The 24,627-nt window shown below is 36.9% G+C and overlaps 1 protein-coding gene across 6 annotated transcripts in view; it reads right to left on the bottom strand.

The window, feature by feature from the left end:
- Positions 1 to 2,162: 2,162 nt before the first annotated feature.
- The window catches only part of RC3H2 (ring finger and CCCH-type domains 2), a 49,922-nt gene continuing 27,457 nt past the window's right edge, over positions 2,163 to 24,627 (bottom strand). For 2 of the 6 annotated variants that reach the window (XM_084798452.1, XM_084798453.1), the window contains 12 exons: positions 22,702 to 23,010; positions 18,546 to 18,760; positions 15,372 to 15,805; positions 14,161 to 14,328; positions 11,181 to 11,327; positions 10,440 to 10,653; positions 9,974 to 10,058; positions 9,338 to 9,419; positions 9,119 to 9,253; positions 8,770 to 8,877; positions 8,522 to 8,670; positions 2,163 to 7,371 (listed from right to left, as the gene is read on the bottom strand). In XM_084798452.1, the coding sequence (XP_084654578.1) occupies positions 7,176 to 7,371; positions 8,522 to 8,670; positions 8,770 to 8,877; positions 9,119 to 9,253; positions 9,338 to 9,419; positions 9,974 to 10,058; positions 10,440 to 10,653; positions 11,181 to 11,327; positions 14,161 to 14,328; positions 15,372 to 15,805; positions 18,546 to 18,760; positions 22,702 to 23,010 (2,242 nt within the window). In that variant the 3' untranslated portion in view covers positions 2,163 to 7,175. The remainder of the gene's footprint in view (positions 7,372 to 8,521; positions 8,671 to 8,769; positions 8,878 to 9,118; positions 9,254 to 9,337; positions 9,420 to 9,973; positions 10,059 to 10,439; positions 10,654 to 11,180; positions 11,328 to 14,160; positions 14,329 to 15,371; positions 15,806 to 18,545; positions 18,761 to 22,701; positions 23,011 to 24,627) is intronic. The other 4 variants (XM_084798455.1, XM_084798454.1, XM_084798457.1 and 1 more) reach the window with 4 other exon arrangements.

Below are 24,627 nucleotides of genomic sequence, written 5' to 3' on the forward strand. Positions count from 1 at the left end.
TTTCTCTAACTTCCTATGAATCTATAACTATTTCAAAATACAGAGTTTTAAAAAGTACTCCATTCTCTTGGTCTTAAGGTATCTATTGTAAACTGCCTGTTTCATTACTGTCCATCTGATCCTCACTGAGGTTGGATTTTGAGAAGGGACCTGAAGAAAGGCTTGGTCATATGGGCATATGAGGTATTCTACATTTCTTTTTTGTTTTCTTTGTTGTTGTTTCTTGAGACAGAGGTTTCTGTGTAGCTCTGGCTTTCCAGGAACTCACTCTGTAGACCACCAACCTGGCCTCAAACTCCGAGATCCACCTGCCTCTGCCTACCAAGTGCTGAGATTAAAGGTGTGCACCACCACTTATCAGCTAAGCATAAAATGATTTCAACAGATATTAACCAAAATTCTCTCTGAAACTTCATTTCTTCCATGCTGCTTCATTTCCTTGCTGGGTATAAGGGTGTACACTTATGACCTCAGCACTCAGGAGGATTGTTAAGTTTGAGGCCAACCTGGGTTATACAAGACCTTACCCCTGAAATAACTCCTATAATCTGACTAGATCACCTCTCCATGGCTTTCCTTCCTTTACCCTATACTCTGTAATCACTCTGTGACTTATTCAAAACTGCATGTAACAATTATGTCTGTCCCTGGCAAAATAGGGTTTGTAATCTTTTTTTGGGGAGGGGTTGTAATCTTTAAACAAATTCCACACCTCTAATAATGTATAGTTGTCTAACATAATTTTTTTGCACAGCAAATCTGGTCAGTTGTTCTCCCCCAACTCCAATCTTCAAGTTCACCTCTTCCTGCAATCCTGCTTGGTCATGTAGTCAACATTTCTTACCTAAAGTGTTGATCTGATCTCTTTGCTGGTCTATCTCCAGCCACATCTTTTATATCACTCACTGCCTTTCTAAAATCTCAGAGCATTCAGTTTATGTAACTGATCTCTTTAGTATGGTATTCAATGTTCATCTACCTCTCATAGCAGTGTGAACTTGGGCCAATTCTCAAAAGTATCTGTATACCTTTTCTTGTCTGGAAATGGTGACAATGATTTCATTGTAACACTTAGAACTCTGGAACATATTCAGTGCTCTGAGAATTGGCTGTTTATATTATTACTCAGTGAAGCCCCACTTCTTTTCTTTTCCTTCCTTTTTTTTTTTTTTAAGACGTTTTCTCTGTGTAGCCTTAGCTATTCTGGACTCACTTTGCAGACCAGGCTGGCCTTGAACTCACAGAGATCTGCCTTCCTCTGCCTCCCAGGTGCTGGGATTGCAGGTATGTGCCACCATGCCCAGTGAAGCACCCCCTCCTCCTGTTTCTTAATCACACTTTCAACGTAGGTGACAACAGATACAACTGCCCTCACTATTACTTTTTAAGGAGACATAAGACAGCAGAACTCTGGCTCTATTTTTTCCTGGTTATGAGATCTTGGAAAATCATATAACATCTTAAATATAAAACAACTGAAATAACACAGTAGGTGTAAAGATGAAGTGGATCAGGAAGGTAATCTGCTATTAGTTAAAAAGTTATGCAGAAAAAAATGTAAATCACAAGACATTCAATAAAAGTTAAAAAAAAAAAGTTATGCAGAATTTAAAGTCTAGCCAGATGCTGTCTCACAAAGAAGCACCTCCTCTTGTTCAACACAACTATAGTCGGCCCCTTTGTGTGTAGCTCTCAGAGCTATTCAACCTGGTCTTTCTCATTTCTACACTATGAGCCTCTAGGGAAAGGGCTTATTTCATTGACCTATATAGCCTTAAAGAGCAGCACAGACAGGGGCTTATGACATTATCAGCTGGGTGAATAAGTAAAAGGTCAATGAAAATGGTGCTGAGATTTAGGCCGTCTTTAAAAAAACTTCTGAAGCCTACAGAACAACTTTCAAAACATAGGACTTTGTCCTATTTATGCATCTGTCCTATCTGTCCCAAAGACCAGAAGTTCAGTATTATCTATTTTACACCATTTCCTGTTTAGGAAATATTGAATGAAATGTCAGACAGAATTAAGAAATATTTTAACCTCTTTAGGTGATCAATTAAGTCCCTACTTAAGGAGTGCCTTCCAGCTTTATTAAGATATATCAAGAAAATCAAGACAACTAAAACATACCATAAACTTAACATTGACACTAAGCAAACAACTTTTAAGGTGGACAAATAATTTTATTTTGTGCATGCAAATACATGTCAAGTACTGCAAACTTTTTCCATCGATTTTCTCTCAAACACTGAAAATCATGATGCTCTATTTTGTGAACAGCCAAAGCTAGTATCTTCTCACTTCAGTGCTACGCAAAAACACACAGAATTCACTCTTTGCTATTCACTATCATCACAACCCTCATTGTTCCATCTCTGCCCTCCCCCCAAGTACAGGCCTTACAAGTCCTAGCCTTCCCCCCATTTACTCCTATTCCTATAGCACAAAGGGAAACATTACAATTTGGAAATTCAAATTGAAATAAATGGAATAGAATTTATTCCCATATATATTCCCCATTTCATTGTACAGAATTATTTTATAGTTTTAAATAGAAGCTGAGTATATGCCTTAAAAATGAGCATTAAATCCATCTTAGAGATGGTGCCTGCTTTTTACATGATGGGTGTACACCATCTTTAATTTCATTTACATTTCAATCGAACAATAGATTTGCAAAGAAAATGTCTAATACAGACGTAAAAATATTCACACTAAGCTTCACAATCGGTTGTACAATTGACAAACAGGCCTCTTTTCCCAACTTTCCAGCTAAGCAAATTTATAAAATGTAATCAATGCAACAAGAAAAAACATTTCTCTTTCACTCCCAGGGAAAAGAATATGCAATAAACAGTATAAATGCAGACGGCAGTTGCTGCAAGCTAACCACGATACTCCCAAGTGGCTGTACAGTGGGTATGTGCAGTACAAATAAAAGCCACATGTGTTGTATCACAACTACAGTATAATTGTTTGCCCAGCTAAGAGAATGCATGCACTTCCATGCCTTGGGTTATAACTGAGGCCTAATTCTTGACAGGTTGATGGAATATGTGCAAATGACCTTGGCTTTTGGCAGTACTAAGTGCAGCCAGTGTCTGTTTTCCACTGGTTTGGGGGACATTTTTTAACTTTTATGTAAGAGAAAAAAAATTGCCAGTTTCAGACTTGGGGGAATAACTCCCCTTAGAGTAAAAATAAGTCTCCACTCAAATGTGGGGTGTTCTGATCTGTGGTTTGACTCCTTGTACTCCCTTGCCAGCAAAGGGATACAAAGAAACAGCTAGTGTAAAGGAGTTACTAGCAAACTTAATCTCTAGAAAACGGGATACTCCTTGAGCATGTTCATCTGTGTCCTGCGTGCAGAAGGGGCCCTTCTGTAGAAGGAGTTACAGAAAGTGATCCCATCAGTACTCTTGATTCACTAAAACACAAGAACAGTTCTAAGACACTAATACATAGCTGCAATGCAACTTTTCGATTTAATGATTCGTTACCAATATTGGTGACAGTCTGCTCAGAAAATGACTCAAAGAAGCAACGGAAGGAATACTCAGATTCACAGCTGAGATCACATACTGAATCTGTTACAAGTTCTATGTCTGGCTAAAAAAGACAACATGGGCTTTACCACATCTACAATTCAAAAACAGGAGAGACCGTTTTTAAACAATTTTTTCAAATGGTGAAATGATTCCACTCAAATGTCCTACAAATTACTGCATTCTGTAATCTTCTGTATATAAAATCAGGATGTGCTTTGTAACTTAGCATCAACTTGTAATCTGGGTCAAAATGACTAGGTTTCATACAAATGGGAAATTTTAGTTCTTGTATGAGGTTTCATTTAATTTTCTTACTAGAGTAAGTAGCTATGAAAGCAGAGAATCAGTGTCACTGGCCTAAAGAGCCACCTTTTCTTAAAAATAACAATGTACAATTGTCCCCACATACATTGACTCACTGCATGGCACTGAAATAAGTCATGGAAGAAAAGGCAAGAGAGTCTGATTTGTATGGGTACCAACTGGAAGGATTATACACAGAACTCTTGGAATTCATAAAATGAAACGAGCCCACACAAGACTAATGATTTTATATTCACAGTATCTGAATGGGGCACACAGACTAGAAACTGGACTCAGAAAACTGGCAGAGGAAGGGGAAAGGAAAAAAAAAGGAAACCCATTATCACTTTTCTGCTTTTCAGACTTGAGACTGCTTTTTCTCTGATTAAGACTCATAGGCAACACAAGCAGTTCAGATACCAACACTACACATTTTCTCTTCTATTGTGTTGTAGCCTGATCCCAAATGTGTTCATCATAATCTCATTTTGATAAAGGGTAAAGTGATGATTGCCCCCAATTTTTAAAAGCCACCCTCTAGATCTGTTTGTATTATTTTCCTCGACAATATCAGTAGGTACCAGTGTGAGGAAAGGTCAGATGAACTGTTCTATCTTCTAAAGTGGCAGAGATCCAATGGCCTTATTTGAAACTAAACCAACCAAAACAGACAGTAGGTTGTCACCACATAAAAGATGCAATACAGAATGTCAACACAGAAACAATTCCCATGTTATTAGTGAGAAAGAGTGGACATTTAAGAATAGGGAGTTACTGTTTTATGGGATCATCTGCTGCAAGACCAGCACTATTTTACTATAAATGCTTTGAGACACACCAATAAGGTTGGCAGGTGTACACATACACTGAGGAAATATAGTTTACTGAACAAGTAGGCAAACACCTAAGCATCCCAACCCCTCCAGCAGAGCACAACCACGTTTCAAAATTTCAATTTTAAAATTAAAAAGATAAGGTTAAATACACAAGATCAATTTATGTAGTATATAATCACCCTCAGAAAGTGCTGAAGATGTTCGTGTAGTTCTGTTGCACGGAGGGTTCTTTCCCTGAGGGCACATAAGGAGCTCTCAACTGTTAATAGGTCTCTATTTTGTAACAAAATAGCAATTTTAAAATCTTAAAAAAAAATACATTACCTTCAACATGGAAGATCTCACTATTAAATACCCATGAAATAGACAAGACAGGTTTACATAACCTTTTTGGAATTACAAACAGAAAAAAAAGTACATTGGAAGCATTTAAAATGTAATAAGCACATATTTATAGAAAGGTTCTGATATAAATTATATAACAATCATGTTCCTGTAATATCCTAGGCTAATTTATAATGTCAGAAATAAGTTAATGTAACATGGTTTAAAACTCTTGTTCCTCTTCATTTCAGGTTACAGAGTGAAATAAATAAAATGTCTTTGTAGGGATGGGGAGCACTGGCCATGGCAAAAATGTACAATACTAACCAAAGGAAACTAAGTCAAGGCTACTGTGCTGTTATGCTACAAACAAACATCTTCATACACTTAAGTATTAAATAAATGTGTAAGATCTTCCATACTGACACCAGAATATCAAAACTACCCCTTTGTTTCTCAGGTATTATTTACAACTTATCAGTCACCTTATGAGCATGTTCATTAAGACAGGTATCAAACACCAGTATTTACTCATTCCAATCAAGAAATTTCAGGGAAATGTCAACCCTCCCACCCCTGGAAATGTGCACAAAACTTTTATCAAAATCTTCTCTGATACAATGCTGTGGTTTTTGTAAAATAACTAAATAGCTCAGACGACCAATAACATGATCCTGTTTAAGCATCTTGCTAGCAGGAGAAGCCCTTACATACAGTACACCTGGTGAAAGATCAGCTTGGCTTAAAATATTCCAGTACAATTTTCAGAGTAAACAACTTCACAGAAGTTAATTAAAAAATAATAAAAGTCAAACTAATCTTAAAGAAATGGAGAAAGAACAAAAAGACAAACTATAGGATTACTACCAGGAAGGAATGCCCAGCTTTCGTTTTCAAATGTTGACTGAAATTTAAGCTTCAATAAAATACCACCCACAAAATCTGGGGCATGGCTGGTTGATGCCAATGAGTATTTCAGTCACATTATGGCAGGGCAAAAATTATTCATATTTTTAAGTATGGGTAAATGTTAGCCAATGTTCTACTACTACATGGTTCAAAGTCTTGTCAACCTAACAGTCAGAAAACAAGGAAAATTAAACCCAACATGAAGTAACAATAAACAACATCTAACTAAAATAATGCAATGAACACCAAATTATTTCTTTAAATTAAAGACCCAGCAATACCATCTTGTTAGTCAGTGCAAACGCTACATACAGGGTTTTCTCAAGAAAGCTGAAAGCACCTGATTCTTTTGCCAAGTCATCAGATTCAATAATGTACAGGCTTAAATCTGCATTTTAAAAAATTGCCATTACATTAGTGCATAATTTATCAAAATTGTAAAAACGATTCTGCATAACTTAGGAGAATTTAATATCTAGTACATCAGCTGAAAGACTTAGGCACTTGGTTATATTTTTAATTAATTATTTCAACAAGTAGCCTGTGTATAAATATTAACAAAGCAGAAACTATTCTTGAAAAATGGAAAATTAAAAAAATTAAATGCTACAGATAAAAGCACTGCACCACACTTCTACATATAATGCAGTAAAGAAAGCTATTATATAACCCTGTAAAACTCTATGGTAAGAACGTCTAACTCCACTCTTCAAAAAAAAAAAAAGAAAAAGAAAAAGAAAAAAGACAGAAAAAAGAAAAATCCATGCAAAGTCCAATGAAAATGATAAATAAAGCAGCTGGAATGAGATGGAAATTTCTCTCAGTGAAACATAAAATAGAAATAAGTTAGTTAATTAACTCTACTTTCACTAGATGTATCATTGTAGGATCCTGCTAGTTTAATAACTGAGTTGTTAATTTACTGTAGAAGCCATTTAAAATAGGAAATGGCTCAGTTACTGCACCGGATTGCTACAAACTCATAAAAAGCTGCTTGAAGCTTAAGTTAAATGTTGTCCAAATTCCAATAATTTCTGGAAAGTGAACATTACCCTAGTAAAGTAAATTTTCTTTTTTTTTTCATAATGCTAATGCAGGAGGGCTTGAAGTATCAAAGAGTCCACAGGAAATGGATGCCCTCAGTAATATCTTTTTTTTAAAAAAAATATACATTATATAATATATATTATATATATAAAAAGCTAGTGTAAATGCTTCCATGGTGTGGTCACACGTTTGAAAGATGAGCCTCCTTTCAGCTGTTAACCATCTTCCCATTTGCAATAGGTTTTAAAAAGTCGTTTTTATCTTCAGACATAACGTGATTTTTCAGAATGAGGTTGCCAACACTGACAGATGTGGTGATGGGGAGGCAGCTTGCACTGCTAATAGACACTGGGAGTGGCTGGCTAAAGCAAGATGTTACCGGCAGAATTGTTTTTTGCTCCTCCCTGAGAGAAAATAAATGATAGTGAAAGCAAATTAACTTTAAGTGCAAATATATGTTACCATACACGCTCTCTAAAAGCTATTTCAAACTGTAAGCCCCCAGAAAAAGCTTGTCTTCTTTATTAAGAAATGTATTAAAAATGGGAGAGATGCCTGAATGGATAAAAGCACTAGCTGCTTTTCCAGAGGACCTGGGTTGAAATACCTGTACCACATAGCAGTTTACAATTGTCTGTAACTCCAATTCCAGAGGATGTAATGCTCTCTCTAGCCTCTGTGGGTACAAGGCTCACATATGGTGCACAGACATACATGCAGACAAAACACCTATGATCATAAAAATTAAAATAAATTTTAAAGTATTAGAAGTCACTATAAAGGCCTAATTTTCCAAATTTATGATACAAAATAAAATAATGATTTGATAACATATAAATTATCAAGTTTAAGACCAGGAGTAAACCTTTGCCATAAATTATACCAAATGGTAATATAATAGACAAAAACAACAATAAAAACAAAACAACAACAACAACAACAAAAAAACCTTGATTTTTAAAACAAGAAGCATTTAACAAAAACATTAGTTTTTCTTGTATGTGCACCACACGTGTCCCCTGCCCTTGGAGGCCATAGGAGGCAGCTGGATCCCCTGAAACAAGAACTACAGATGATGGTGAGCCTCTATATGGGCGCTGAGAACCACACCTGGGTCCTCTGCATAGACAGCAAGTGCTCTTAACTGCTGCGCCGTCTTCCCAGGCTCGTACAGTTCGTGTTTGAGAACTGGTCTTACTATGGATTCCATGACAGCTTAGAACATATAAGTAGCAGATTCTGCTTGTGCCTTCCAAGTATTGATATTACTATTGTATTAATCTAGGGTTTAATTTTCCATCATGCGATCTATAAGTTTTGACAAACTAAAGAAGTAGAAACTAATGCTAGAGACAAGAGAACTTCATCCCAACAAAAAGTTAAGTTTTGGTTTTAAAATAAACTGCTTTACTAGTTCAAATTTCCCTAAAAACACAGCCTGACCAGATCATTACTTTATAGTAAAAAGACAAAAAATGAATCTAACACTGCATCTAGCTCTCTAAGTGTTTATGCCCTATGCCCCTGGTTATGAAGGGTCTGTCTAACACTCACAGAATCACACGGTCTTCACCTAAACTCTGTCTCTTCTGCTTTACTGGGTCCTTTTGGTGCTGCTGGACTGGATGGCCATTTTCCACTGCTGTTCCATTTAGTAACTGATCATTTTGAGAACCAATACCAAGTTGTATGTCCAGGATTTCCTGAGAAAATAAAATGTTAACCCTTCAGTATGACACTATTTTATGAATTTTAATTTGCAACAGAACAAAGACACCTTATTATCTAATTGTAGTATTTACTTCAATTTGTTCACTTTGTCCATCAGGTTCATCAGTATCAAGTGCTGAAAGCTCTAACTCAATATCCCTATCAGGCTTCGTATCTACCGTGTCTTCTGTATAATCATTCTGTAAAGAAAAAAATATTCATTTTATACCTGCAGAACATTTTTAAAGTTAAAACGGGATTCCTAATGATATAGCTAAAGAATTAGTTCAGAAATCTGAGATAATACTTTTATTTCTACTCAAAGTTTTAAATCATCATCAATCATTCATTACAAGAATGCACTAAGAAACCATATATTCCCATATACAACTGCCGAAGTCAAGACATGGAGCATAAAGCCAAGAGGTCCAGTTTCCTTACCTCTCCGTTTCTCAGTTCAATTTCTTTGCTGAGAAGATTTAAAGTAAGGTGACGACCTTCATCCAGGGAATTCCACTTCTGCTGCATGGCCAGAGCATTAGCCTCCCTCTGAAGAAGTAACGAGTTACTCTTGGCCTCCATGAAGAGAGGAAAACATATACTTAGCTTTCAATTATTATCCTACTTTTTAAAAATAAAAACTAAATAAACAGAGCCTACCTGCTGAAGCTCAATGCTCAAAAGGTCTCCGGTACTGGAATGCTTTCTATGACCAGATAAATCAGTAACAATGAATCTGTCCCTTTAAAAAGAATTATGTTTACTGTAGTTAAAGTGAGATATATTGGGGGGGAGAGGAACCTTTCTCTGACAAGACCTCAGGTGCCTTCAACTTGACCACTGCCTCTTAGGGGAGAGGTCCTATCGGAACACAGAGGAAGGGATGCAGGCCATCCAGATGAGACCTGATAGGCTGTGGTCAGATTGTGGGGGAGGAGGACTCCACCTGTCAGAGGTCATGGGGAGGGAACTAAATGGAAAAGGGAGGGAGAGTGGGAACAGGGGGGATTACAACTGGATGTTATGTGAATAAATTATAATAATAAAAAGTTTTTAAAAACAAAAAATAAAGTGACATATACAGCAACTAAATCATTAACAACCATATGTTCTTTGTAACTATTAACACTGATTGTATTTTAGTTGTTATTCCAAGTGTAAAATTTGCTTCGGACACTTTTTTACACCTCTCAAATTAGCAAGGCTTATTCCATGGACAACCAGTAGTGGTTTCTGTATTTGAAATACATATAAGTTTGAAAGTAAAGCAGCGTAAGGAAATGAGAGTAGAGTTACCGTTCAATGTAGTGTGCTGATGAGGTGGCCTCATTGCCATATGAACTCCACCTTGAATCAACGGCATTGACATAAGGAACATAATCTGTAGGGAACACAAAAAAACAATTAGAGAAGCAGAAAATAAGCTAGAAAAGGCACTGTACATCTGCAATCTCAGGACTCAGGAGGCTGAGGCAGGAGGACTACCACAAGTTTGAAGCCAGCGGGGATACAGAATGAGACCCTGTCTCAAAAAAATAAAAAGACAAAAGAAAATTTAAGTCAGGACATAGATATAAACATATACTTTTTAAAATGGCCACATTTTTTCCCACTAGCCACAGGTTCTGTTTACACCATATCATTCTCAGTTTGGCATGTGGAATTCTCATGTTATTGAAGTTATTAAATAGACTGCTTTCTATCTCACAGGTTAGAAAAAGCACATGGTAAGATATTTTTTGGTGTTCATAAAACAGATTACCTGATACACTGATGGGCTTAGTTGCACTTCCTTGGGAAGCAGTGGCCTGGACAGGATCTGTTGTATGGTAACCTGTTCGGGAGGATCGGGAAATTGCACCCCACTTTGAGATAATAGGTCCATCACTAAAGGGAATAATTGGGTCTTCTTCCTTTGTCCTTCTCTGAGTTTCAAATAAATGCACTCTTCTCTTAACATCCCCACTGTCCAGGTCCTGAATAAACCAAAATATACTAGTGAAAAAGCTGTTGGTAATTACTGTACAATAAAATGTGTTCTCAAAAATTACAGAATTAGAATTTGACTTTTCTGGTCCATTTCACAATAACTTTAGATCTCAATGGCATATAACAACTATATTAAACTACCAAACTATGGTTAAATAATTGAAACATTACATAAAACTTATCTTGTTAAAAAACTACCCTGCTAAGCCGGGTGTGGTGGTGTTATGCCTTTAATCCCAGCACTCAGGAGGCAGAGGCAGGTGGACTTCTGTGAGTTAGAGGCCAGCCTGGTCCACAAAGTGAGTCCAAGCCAGCCAGGGCTATTACAGAGAAACCCTGTCTCGGAACCACCCCGACCCCCAAAAATAAAAATTTAAAAATTTAAAAATTACCTTGCTACTTACAGATAAGTTATATATCCAGAATATAAAAGTATTCATTTTAAAACTTGAGACATCAACATTATATTTTGTACCTCCAAAGCCCCCTTTTCCCCAATCAAGCAAAAACATACCATTAGCACAGCATTTGAATTAGCAATTACATCTTTGGGCTCTGAATCAATGGCATTAATACAAGAGCCTATGGTGCCACAAGACCAGGGAGAATAATGGGAAAGATGGTCTTCCTCAAATTTTGTGCCACTCACACTCTCAGAGAACTGTTAAAAAAAAAGAAAAAAGAAAATTAGTATGAAGTCTAACTTTACAAGCTCGTAACTAATACTGAGTAACTATTATACAATTAAAGGATTGTAGAGTTAATAATTTAAGTCTTTCCCGTAAGTAATACAACATCTGGACATACTGGTCCAGTTCCATATTAACTGTCATTTGGTAGTCCAAGGCAGAACTGCATGGAGTTCCAGGTCAACTGGGCAATATATTGAGTTCCACTCCAGCATGGCTGTACGGAGGAAAACTTCCCTCAAAAAGAATGAATCAAATAGCAGATTACTCCAGGCAATAATATTAATATAATAGAAGATAAACACACCTTTTTTCCTGTGCCTAAGTTATTTATCTTTATCTTCTTTCACTTTTGTCTTACTAAGTGATTTTTTGATACTTAAATTTCATTTTAATTAATTATTTATTTATTATGTATACAGGTGCCATAATGTGTGAGTAGAAGCCAGAAGACACCTGTGGAGTTGGTTTTCTCACTCCACCATGTGAGTCAAAGGAATAAAACTGAAGATATCAGGTCTGCAGCAAGCACCTCTACTTCCTAAGCTGTCATACTGGTTCAGTCCTGTAGATGGTCTTACAAAATTCCTGACCAGTACAATGAAAATCAATTAACAATGACAAACTAACATAGTATGTGACCTTTTAAAAAAAAAATGAAGAAAAATAAACATAAGACAGATCATGGTTCATGTCTTAAGCTACTCTGTAATTCTCTTGAGAAAAGATCATGTAGCAAATAAAGAAACATAATTAATAAACCATAGAGTATCAAATAGCAAAAGGAATTCAAAGGCAGCTCTGAAGCTAAGAAAGGAAAAGAACAGATATGGAAGAAAATGTTAAGGCAGTATAGTAATATTACCAGGATACAAAAGTCGTAAGATTCATAAAATCTAGTTTACTAACTACAGAGATAGGAAAACTTAGGAACAGAAAAGTCAAACATTTTGTCATGAGTAATGCTATTTGCCAATAGCAGATTCTAGTTTTTAAAGCATACTGTATAAAGTAATGAAAATTATCATCCTATAAAAATGGTTATCTTTATCAATCATTGCCAAGCTGTTTACTTGTTTTGAGGCAGTCTCAGTATAGTGAGATGAATATGAACCAATTAAAAATGAAGTGTTTTATAACCTAGTCATATAACCTAGTCTGTATACCCAGCACTAAGAAGGCTAATGCAGGAGAACTGCTATGAATCTGAGGATATTCTGAATTACCTAGTGAAACTCTGTAAACAGGATGAAGGGATGTAGAAATGGCTCAGCAGGTGAGTGTGTGTGCTGCTATTGTAGAATACTTGAGCTTGGTTTCTAGCACCCACATTGGGCAGCTAACAATTTCCTCTAACTCCAGTTCCAGGGAATCCAATGCCCTCTTCTGGCCCCTGTGGGCATGTGTACATACACATGGCATATACTCACACATACACACACATACACATAGATTTTTAAAAGTCATGAAAAATAAAAACCCAAACAGAACAACAATAACAACAAAAACCAAAAAAGACAAAACAAAACAATACAAAAAGCAAACAAACAACTCACCGAATTAAATTAAAAGTGACTATGTATGTAGAGCTAAAACTATGCAAAAACAATCCAGTGGTAAGAAGCACAAATCAACTAAATGTGACCAAGTTGATAATTATGGACGTGATATGGTAATTATATGCAACTTACTGTATGTCTTTATAATTTTTTGTGTCTGACGCTTTTCGTAATAGAAAAGGCTTTAAAAACTGGGGACAGGAATAAATCACAGAGTATGTGTGTTAAGAGATTTTTCTTCAGCAAGGTGGTGGTAGCATACAACTTTAATCCCAGCACTGTGAGTTCTAGGCCAGTCTGTTCTACAAAGAGTTCTAACAAGGGCTACACACAGAAAGCCTGTCTCAAAAGAACAACAACAACAACAAATACTGAAAAAGAATTTTTTTCTCTAAATATGTTCTATTTAGACAAACAACACACATGAAACATACAATAAAAGAGACAGGTAGAGGACTGGAGAGATAGATGGCTCAGAGGTTAAGAGCACTGGCTGCTCTTCCAATGGTCCTGAGCTCAATTCCCAGCAACCATATGATGCCTCACAACCATCTAAAATAAGATCTGATGCCCTCTTCTGATGCATAGGTATATATGCAGGCAGAGCACTGTATACATAATAAATAAATCTAAAAAAAAAAAGAATGAAAGAAAAGACAGAATATAAATCATCCTGTCATAGACAGAGGTATGCACTGCAGAAATAATACTGCAAGTATTTCTGCACTTCTTGTGAAACAGAAAAAAAAATATTATTAGGATTAAAATTCTATCTATTTATAAGCTGAAAGATCCTGGACAAATTATAGCCTCCTTGGGTTATGACCTATAAAATAGGGACAATGCTTGCCCTCCAAGGTTTTTGTGAGAATTAAATAAAATACCACTTTTTAAAGTAGTTACTAGATATATTGTAGGTACAAATCTTATTTTGAATCATGCACCAACTGGGGATTAGGGTGAAGCTCACTGGTACAGGACATGAAAGGCTTGGACCCAGCCCAAAATCAAACAGCCAAGAAACATAACAATAAAAATATAAACTGCTGCACAGCTTTTGAAATCCTGGTAAAGGACTCTTCTCTTGAGATTCTCCTAAGGTCTAGCCACAGTTTACATACCAACTGTTTACTGAACTACATTCAACTCCATACAATACCATTCCAAAATATCCAAAATAGTTAACCTTAGTAAAAGTCAGCTGTTTGACCATTTGTGATTAGTAAGTGGTTAAAACCTTTCTTACATCTGTTCGGAAGTCTACACTGAATAGAGGAGAAGGTGGTGTTGGTGACTGTGTTGCCATAGGAAGAGTAGAAGAGACAGGTGCTTTCTGAGTATGGTACTGTGCCCACTGATCTGGCTTTCTTCTTAACTGTTCCTCACAACTGGTCTTCAAATGACCACAAGGTTCCTAAGAGGGATAAAAGAAAGAAATCTTGGTCACCTAAATAAATTTAACTATGTTCTGTGAGAATAATATAAAAAGTTGGATCTTGTTGTTGGGACACACACACACACACACACACAGAGAGAGAGAGAGAGAGAGAGAGAGAGAGAGAGAGAGAGAGAGATCGTGCAAGCCAGTGCAGAGACAATGCCTTAGCACCTAGTGCTTTCTCTATATACTCAAACAAAAGAGGTTAACATACACTTAGTTGATGCCAAGTAAAATGTGAGCACTCATTTTTCTAGTGTAAAAGTTGTTTATATATATATATATATATATACACACACACACACATATACATACATGAAGGTGCTGAAAAGAGGCTTTGCTTGTCCTTGTATGTTCAAATTTTTGTATCAATTACTAACTGAACATAACATTGTTTGAATATTCATATCAAGTCTAGCTCTAAGAGCTTTGTGGGGTTTTTGTTTGTTTTGTTTTGTTTTTTATTCTCATGAAACAGCCTTAAAATTAGAAACTACTCATCTGGGCGGTGGTGATGCATACCTTTAGTCTCAGCACTCGACAGAGACAAGCGGATCTCTGTGGGTTCGAGGCCAGCCTGGTCTACAAAACAAGTCCAGGACAGTCAGGACTGTTACACAGAGAAACCCTGTTTCAAACAAAACAAAACCACCAAATAAATAAATAAATGAAAACTACTCTTATTTTCATCAAACATAAAAAACAAAAAGAAACAGCTGAGTGTGGTGGCACATGCCTTTAATCCCAGCACTTGAGCGGCAGAGGCTGGTGGATCACTGTGAGTTCGAGGCCAGCCTAGCCTACAAAGTAAGTCTAGGACAGCCAAGACTACACAGAGAAACTCTGTCTCGAAAAAGCAAACAAACAAACAAAAACCGCACAACAACAAAACCCTTAGCCATACAAAGGTTAAGTAACGTCTTCAAATCACACAATTGAGAGTCTGTCTGCTTTGACTCAAGACATAAGGACCTCAACTAACACATGAAAGCAACATTTCTATTTTCAACATCACTTACCCTTGGTAAAGGCACAGTTGTCCTTGGCTCATTTGGTGGCTGACACGCCACCGAATAATATCCATCTAATGAGTTGTATCTTTCCCGTAAAGATGTCTGATAGACAGATGAGTGCATCACATCCATTGGAGGTAAAGAATTGCTTCTAATAATGTCATCTCGTTGGTACATAGCTGGGCGCCAGATGCGCCTGCTGTCATACACAGGAGCATACATTCCAGAGGGTACTGGGGGAACTGGTCCATACTGCTGCGGAGGAGGAGGTTGGTAAGGAGAAGAATTCATTCGATCTCGAGGGGAAAATGTACTGTAATGATCAGCATATGGCATGGAAGCAGGTGGGAGGGAGGACTCTGGAACGTTATTGGACCTCACAAAACGAGGAACACAGGGAGTCACACCAGCTGGTACCGTTGGAGGTGGTGGGTAGTATCCTTAAAAATTGGAAAGAGGAATATTCAATGTAAGATCTTAGTAAAAACCCAACAGTTTATAATGGTTTTAAGTCTAAAGCAGCCTTGAATGTGAGAAAATAAAATCAGCATTGATCTTTACCTTGATACAGAAACAGTATTATTGTCAAGATACCATCATATTAATATTAACATTAAACACTATTAAAACTCTTCCTTAAAATCAAACTACAGAGCTGTTTGCAGATGGCAGACTGATTTCCATTTAGTGAATCTTTTGCCCGAGGTTTCTAAATAATTAATCAGTTATATCACTGACTTTTTAAAAAAGGTTTTTCAAGACAGGGTTTCTTCTCTGTGTAACAGTCCTGGCTATCCTGGAACTCACAGAGATCCAACTGCCTCTGACTCCCGAATGCTGGGATTAAAGGCATGCACTACCACACCTGGCTATACCACTGACTCTTATAAAGTATTCTGGGTACAGAGGTTGAAAGATTTTTTTTTTCAGAATTTATATTATTCATTTTCTTTTTAAATTGTACAAAACAAAAAAACGAACAAAAATGGGTGTCATGGCATTCCCCTTTCATCCCAGCACTCACAAAGCAGAAGCAGGTGAATCTTTCCAGGCCAGCTTGGTCTATGATTTTCAGACCAGCCAGGGAGTACACACATACATACATATACATATAATATAATAATATAAAATATATATTTATATATATATAATATAAATGCAAGGTTGTAGAGATGGATCAATGGTAGCTGGGCATGGTGGCACATGCCTTAATCCCAGCACTCATGGAGGTAGAGGCAGGATCTCTCTGTGAGTTTGAGGCCAGCCTGGTCTACAAAGCAAATCCAGGACAGGCAAGGCAAGGCTGCACAGAAAAACCCTGTCTCAAAAAATAAATGAATGAATGAATGGGAGGGAGAAGGAGGGAAAGAGAGAGAGAGAGGGGGTGGAGGGGAGACAGACAGACAGACAGCGCACTAGAGAGCACTCAGTAGTTAAGAGCACTTGCTGTTCTTACAAAGGACCTGTGTTCAGTGAGCAGCACGCATAGAGCAGCACACAGCCATTGGTAACCCCAGCTCTATGAGCACTGCAAAAGTGTGTTACACAAACATGCATGCAAATGCTTATATACATAAAGGAAAAAATATTTTAAACAATGCAAAACATTGCATTTTATATACCATTTCATGAAGGCCATTCATAGATTACTTGATTCTTACAAATTACAACGATTCGTATCTAGGCAGAAGAATGAAATAGACTCTTATCTCTAACCAGTTATAAAAAATCAATTCTTGAGCTGCATGTGGTGGTACACGCCTTTAATCCCAGTACTCGGTGCGGCAGAGGCAGGCGGATCTCTGTGAGTCCGAGGCCAAGTGAGTCCATGATAGCCAAGGCAACACAGAGAAACCCAGCCTCAAACAACAACAACAAACAAACAAACAAACATACACAGACAAAAAAACAAAAAACAAAAAACAAAATAACCCTGTATGGATTAAACACCTCTGTGTGTCAATCAGAACTGTAAACCTACAAGAAGGAAACATGAGGCGTGCTTCCGGGTACTAGGAACAAGCAGAAATTTCCTGGGAAAAAACCCCAACGCACAAAAAAACAAAGGCAAATCAGTAAGTGGAACTGTATCAAATCAGAAAACTTCTCATTAGAAAAAATTATCAGATTGTAGAGGCAACCTACTGAATGGGAGAAAATACTTGCAAGCTACATATAAGACAAATGCAATTAAAAACAAATCAACTTGATAAATACAAGCACTAGATCTAAATAAACATGTCAAAAGAAGATACTCAAATGCCTACTCAAATGTCCAATCAGTATAATAAAATGCTTAATATCAGTAATATTTTGGAATATACAAATAAAAAAACCACCTCACTCTAGTAAGAATGGCTATTAGAAAATAGGCTGGACAGAATATGGCTCAGTTGGTAAAAGTACCTACCATGTGGACCTAAGTTCAAGCGGTTTTCAATCCCAAAACCCACTTGAGGGAACAAGAGAACTGACATACAAATTAGCCTCTGACTACAGTATGTGCTGTGGCACACGTACTCCCCTGATCTCCTTCTGCCCCACACAAACACACACACATAAAACAAAGATACCAAACACTGACTAGGATGTATAGCAATACAAATCCCTGTATACTACTGACATGAATGTAAAAGTCATATGTACCTAAGTATATGAATGGTGCAAATGTTAATGAAGGTATACCAGTATCAGAATAATAGCCTTTATTGTTTTGTTCGTCTATTTGAGACTGGGTCTCATGTAGTACAAGCTGGCTTTGAACTCACTACGTAGATAAGGCTGGCTTTGACTTTTTTTCTTGATCCTCCCTGCCACCATCTACCAAGTGATAGAATTACTAACTAGAAGCAAAGATTTCTTTTTTTGGGGGGGGGGGGGGCGGGGAAGGTTTCAAGACAGGGTTTCTCTGTATACACTTGGCTGTCCTTGACTCACTTTGTAGACCAGGCTGGCCTCGAACTCACAGAGATCCACCTGCCTCTGCCTCTGCCTCCCGAGTGCTGGGATTGAAGGCATGTGCCACCACACCCAGCAAGATTTCTTACGGTAGGTAGAAAACTTATGGGTCACCAGAGTGAAATTAATTTATTAATGTAAATAGTCTAGACACTCATTTATTTAGGTAATAAATATATGCACTTGCCTTCTTTGTTCTTAAAATTGACTAAAATTACTTACCTGTTTGTGGATATTGTGGGACCTCAAAAGGTATCTGAGTCCTTGGATCTTGAAAATACTGAATGTTTTCAGAATGCTGAGGATATACTGGAACTCTAGTTAGAAATGGGCTGGATTTGGGAGGCATGGAACTCAGCTCTGTTCCGAAATTAGAGGGCCCAGTGGAGGTAGCTGCTGCATTACTTACAGGAGTCTTGGGTGGAGAACCAATTTTACTGGAGAGAAAATATAACAAAGAGCAAAAGAACTCACTATGATGACCAAGTCTTTCTTGGGAAGATTTTTCATAAAGATATAAGGCAAAACTATCAACAGAAAACACATTAGGCATTTCAAGAGGGGAAAATATATGGCAAAAAAATGTCAGTGCTTCATCACACTGTAATTCCCAAGATCATATAATAAGAGATCTCATATTCTAGTAAGGTTGACAAGATATAAAAACTTGAGGCACTAAAGTGACTTTTCAGCTGACTCACTCTTTAAAGATTTTTCCTTTTGGGGGCTGGAGAGATGGCTCAGAGGTTAAGAGTACTGACTGCTCTTCCAGAGGTCCTGAGTTCAATTCCCAGCAACCACATGATGGCTCGCACCCATCTATAATGAGATCTGGTGCCCTCTTCTGGTGTACATGCAGGCAAAACATTGTGTATATTTGATAAATAAATAAATCTTAAAAAAAAAAGATTTTTCCTTTTGGAAAAGTAAAAAAAAACAAAAAACAAAAACCCCAACAACCAAAGAACAACTATCCCGCTCAGTGAGTGTAAAAGGTAAATAATACAGTCTAGCAGTAGAAGTCTTTGGGAGAAAAGGAGCAAAAATAGTAAAAAACAATTTGATTAGCTAAAATGTAATCCAAGATAGCCCAACTTTGGTCTATTTTGTTATCTCTCATGAATTTGAAAACTGTTCCTGACTTGAAGCAGGCACTCAGTAAACATTTGTTGAACATATAAAATATATCCTGGCACAAAATAAGTACTTAATAAATAACTGTTCGGGGGATGGGTGACAATTAATTTTGTTTGGTTTTAATATAAAAGGACTTTCTTGGTTGAATAAGCAAGTAATCACTTTGTAGACCAGGCTGGCCTCGAACTCAGATTTGCCTGCCTCTGCCTCTCTGAGTGCAGGGATTAAAGGCGTGCACCACCAAGCCTGGCAAAATGGCAGATTATGAAGGCTTGCCAGAAAACAGGTATTAAAATTAATGACAAAGTAAATTAATTCATAGGCTCATTAAATCATTGTGCAAGCCATCTTAAACATTCGGATTTAAGGGCAAAAGCAAATCTTCCGTCCTATCCTCAACAGGGAACCAGATGCTGGTTTTATCATCCTACATGACTTCTGATTCCAGTCTCTCTTCCCAATCAATTCCTCCCATGTCTCCATGGCTTTGTCTGTGCTCCTTCCTCTATCCATCAAGATCTCCCTGCTACAAGCCAGGTGCGGTGGAGTGCACCTTTAATCCCAGCACTCGGGAGGCAGAGGCAGGAGGATCACTGTAAGTTTGAGACCAGCCTGGTCTACAAAGCGAGTCCAGGATAGCCAAGGCGACACAGAGAAACCCTCTCTCAAAAAACCAAACCAAACCAACCAACCAAACAAACAACCAACAAACAAAAACCCCCAAAACTCAAAACTGTAACTGTAATTCATGGTTTTAAAGTATATCACTGGCTTTTGATAAACTCCTACAATTTTCCAACTATCATAAGAAACCTGTACCCACTAGCATTCACTCCCTATTTCCACTCCACCCTTAGCTCCCAGCAGTGACTACTGGACTTTTTTCTGTCTCTATGAATTTGCCTATTTTGACACTTCTATTAAATTGAACTGCAAATGTTATTTTGTATATAGCATCTTTGAGTCACCATAAATTTTTCTCTCTCTTGGAAGTGGATATTAAAAATGGAGCCTTGTAGGTATTGGCAAGCATGCCATCAATGACCTATATATCCATGGCCCATTTTTTTTAAAAGTTATTTATTTATATTCAGTATTCTGCCTGCATGTGTGCCTGCACGCCAGAAGAGGACGCCAGATCTCATTATAGATTGTTGTGAGCCACTGTGTGGTTGCTGGAAATTGAACTAGGACATTTGGAAGAACAGTGTTTCTTAACCTCTAAGCCATCTCTCCAACTCATTTTTAATGTTCTTTTCCATCATTTTTCTTTTTCCTTTTGGGGGTAGTGGTGATAAGTTCTTACTAATTTGTCCAAGCTGGCCTTGAATTTCCTGTTTCCTAGGCTACTCTTGATCTTGTGATCCTAATAATTCAACCTACCAAGTGCCTGAGACTACAAACCTGTACCACCAGGCCTGGTATTGGGCATATAACCAGAGTTAATCAACATGTAGCACATAAATAGTGCTTTGGTGATTTTTTTTTTATGGCTGAATAACAGAACTCATTGTATGAATGTAAGAGTTTTATAATGTTACCATGCTAAAACCTTCAGTATTCTATTCCTAAACATATAGCATAAGGTGTTTGTAGCCTCATAGGGTTTAACAATTAATATCTGTAAGCTTATTTTGTGTATCAGTCAACAACTTAAACCTTGAGATATATAAATGGCTGTCTGGTACTAGGTTCAAACCCAGTGCATTATGCATGCTAAGCAAGCACTTAACCACTGAGCTACAATCTCTACCACAAACATTCGGTTCTCTAAGGCTAGCCTTAATAATTTACATATTTACCAACAAACGTAAACCACAATGTTTCCACCTCAAAACTTCTATACTACACCAGTAACATGGAATACTCCTATCTTTAGCTTGTATGCTTTCTTTGTGTAAATGCTATGTCCACATCCTATAGCACTGTGTCTTTTAAAGGCAGAGATAGTTATTTTTCAGGCATTTATAATAGTGCCAGAGACAAAGCTTGGAATGAGCACACAGTATCATTTGTGAAGTAGTAAATATTTTTGATGTATCTTTTCTCAAATACCTCCCAGTGAAAAATCATCCTTTTAATAAAAAAATTCTACTATTATATACTGAACTATACATGTTGAAAATATTATATTTAACTTATACAGCCTCTATGACATTAAGTTATTAAAAGTTTACTGTGAGGGCTGGAGAGATGGTTCAGAGGTCAAGAACACTGACTGCTATTCCAGAGGTTCTGAGTTTAATTCCCAGTAACCACATGGTGGTTCACAACCATCTGTAATGAGATTTGATGCTCTCTTCTGGCCTGCAGGTGTATATGCAGGCAGAGCGCTGTATACATAATAAATAAATCTTAAAAAAGTTTACAGTGTGCCAAGCATGATGTTTTACTCTCCAGTAGGCATACACTAGTATTGACAAACTTATGACAATGATAATAAAATTTGAAAATGCTTTTAAATTCAATCTCTAAACCTCGAAATATGAGATTTCAAAACTGAGAGTAACTTCCAATTATCTCAAAGTTTCAACACTTTTCGTAAGGTTAAAAAAAATCATTTGTGAAATGAAATCTGATGTTGTCAGTCAACAACAATATTGGTGGTAAAATGAAGCAGAATGGTTAATAGGTAAGCACTGTTCAAAATATAGTACAGTATTAACTCATTTAATTTTCACTATCAATATATGAAGTACTTGACCACTGAGCTACACACCTAGCCCATGAAGATATTGTAATTATATGAATAACTCAAGATAAGACAGATAAAATAACTGGTTTAACATGATAATAGTAGAAAAAAGTGAACCATAATTTGAGCCCAAAGATCTTGGCTCCCAAGAGTTGACCCTTAATTATACACTATAGCAGATAATCAGTAGAAGCTAGACATTCAAGCTTCTAGCCTATTTAGGTTTCTACTTGGTTACTTTTGAACACCTCTATGAAATTAATAACTGGAACTCAAGAAAATATGGTATGGAAACCGTAATTCTGGCCTAACCTCACTAATGTAGTTGAAAAAAACAAAACTCATGAGTTGAAGTGACTTTTCAACTTCGCAGAGCTATTATTTAATTGCATATGAGGATTAGAAGTACAATTTCTTTGTATTTAGCATTTTCCTCTATTACATGAATAACTAGATAAAAAATTCAATTTACTATTATACCTCAGGATGAAAAAAGGTCATTTCTAAAAGGGATAAAGAACTCCATCATTTTCACCCAACACCTACTTTTCAGACACAGTCTCTGCAGAGGGCCCAGCAGCATTCTGGCCATTAGCGCCAACCTTCCCAACTTTCTTCACAGTCTCCAGAGTCCTTACTGCACTGTCAGCACTTCGTGGGATTAACTGGGAAACACTGCTTTCTGCATTTGAAATTCCATTTGTACTTGGAACAATTTTCCCAGTTGTTTCAGTACTTCCTATGACAGAAATGACATTTCCGGCTGTGGTTGTGACAGTGCTGTTTACACCAACTTTATTCAGAAGAGGAAACGTTCTTACAGTCGCGCTCATCTTTTTGTTCCTCAATCGGTACCTGTAAAAATATGTTTGTAATATTGCTTTTAATTTTAATCTGAAAATACAAAAAGAAAGTATGCTTAAAAAAGGAAGCCACTCTGAAAAGATTCTTCAGCTAAATATCAAATAGTCTACATGTCACATATGTATGTAACATACATGCAAATACAGGAATGTAAGTGATAATAGCAAGCAAAGTGCACATGCACTTGAAGCTTTCTGAAAGAGTAGGGTTTGCAAATTTATTTTTATGTGGTACCAAAAAAAGCACCAAATTCTCAAAGTAACACAAAGAGGAAAGACTCTAAGAGTGGAAAGCATTCTCTGCTGTTATTAAATTATACAAGCAGAGCATAATTTTAAAGAAATAATAAAAACTCAAAACCTCATTTTCAAACTTTACACCAAATAGAAACATTTTATATTATCCCTAAATGAGTTTATATAGTGTCCAAAGAAAAAAGATCATAGGTTTTTCTGATATTATATTTACTATGGAAACTGGATATAATACTGTAATATAGTCTTAGTCCTGATCTTTACTTTCTATAACGTTCTTTCAATATTTCTAAGTGGTCAACACAATGAAAAGCATTTGGGGTTAATTATGCTTAAACTCCTCTCTTACTGCTGCCCTCCACCATGGTCATCATGATGACTAACGCTCGTATAATAGCTGTCCCTTTAGTTCTTTAGCATCTTTAAGCAGCTCTACCATTCAGCCCTTTCACTGTCTCTGTGTCTGTGTCTTACACACAACATTAGAAGAAGAAAATATTCAATAAAAGAAAAATATCCATAGATTAAGACTGCATAATGGAGGAATAAAACAAAAAAGCAAAAGGTCAACAACCCTTCCAGTGACTAGATCACACGAATATAGTCATAGAGGTTGGAGGCTCAGTAAATACTTCCTGAAGGAGGAGGAGAAGCATAAGCAGACTTACTCTTCAGAAAGGCAAATTGTTACCACCAAGGAGAAAGGAAACCCTGCTGTCCTCGTGGGCTCTCTGAAATGTCTTCATTCTACTCTTCAAAGTTTGTAAGGAAAATGGCCAGTTACTCCTTGCTTAAATTCAAGTACATATTCTTTGTCCTATCTCTTTAAAATTTATGTCTGTGTGAGTGTATGCACACGTATGCATGAGTGTGCCTGTACTCATGTCTCAGCTAGACTGCTAGTAAGACTGAGCCATTCTCCTACTGCCTCTGACCCCTCTTACAGCTAGGGTACAGGCAGCTGTGGGGATACCTAGCTTGTTACACTGGTGCTGATATTCAAACACTGGTCCTCCTCATGATTGTGGAACAAGGACTTTTAACCAATAATCCATCTTTCCAACCTTTTAAGTCCATATTCTTAAGGTTAGTCAATAAACAAAAATTTGTTTGTGAGACTCAAAAGGAGGGAGAAGTAAAACAATAATAAAACATGTCAAATGTCAAATGAGTGAAAAGAAGGTATACGCACAGGGCTCCTGGTCACTAAAGCCATGGACTAATAAACTTCACAATTGAAATGGCCAGTTCTTTTCAAATAATCTACGAGCACCTTCAAGTACTGCCTCACTCATTTTACAACCCACTGCCAGCCACTAATATTTCCCTTGTATCTTTGACTCCCTAGTCATGG

This window comes from Acomys minous, assembly GCF_964271855.1.
Source record: "Acomys minous genome assembly, chromosome: 10".
Lineage (NCBI taxonomy): Eukaryota > Metazoa > Chordata > Mammalia > Rodentia > Muridae > Acomys > Acomys minous.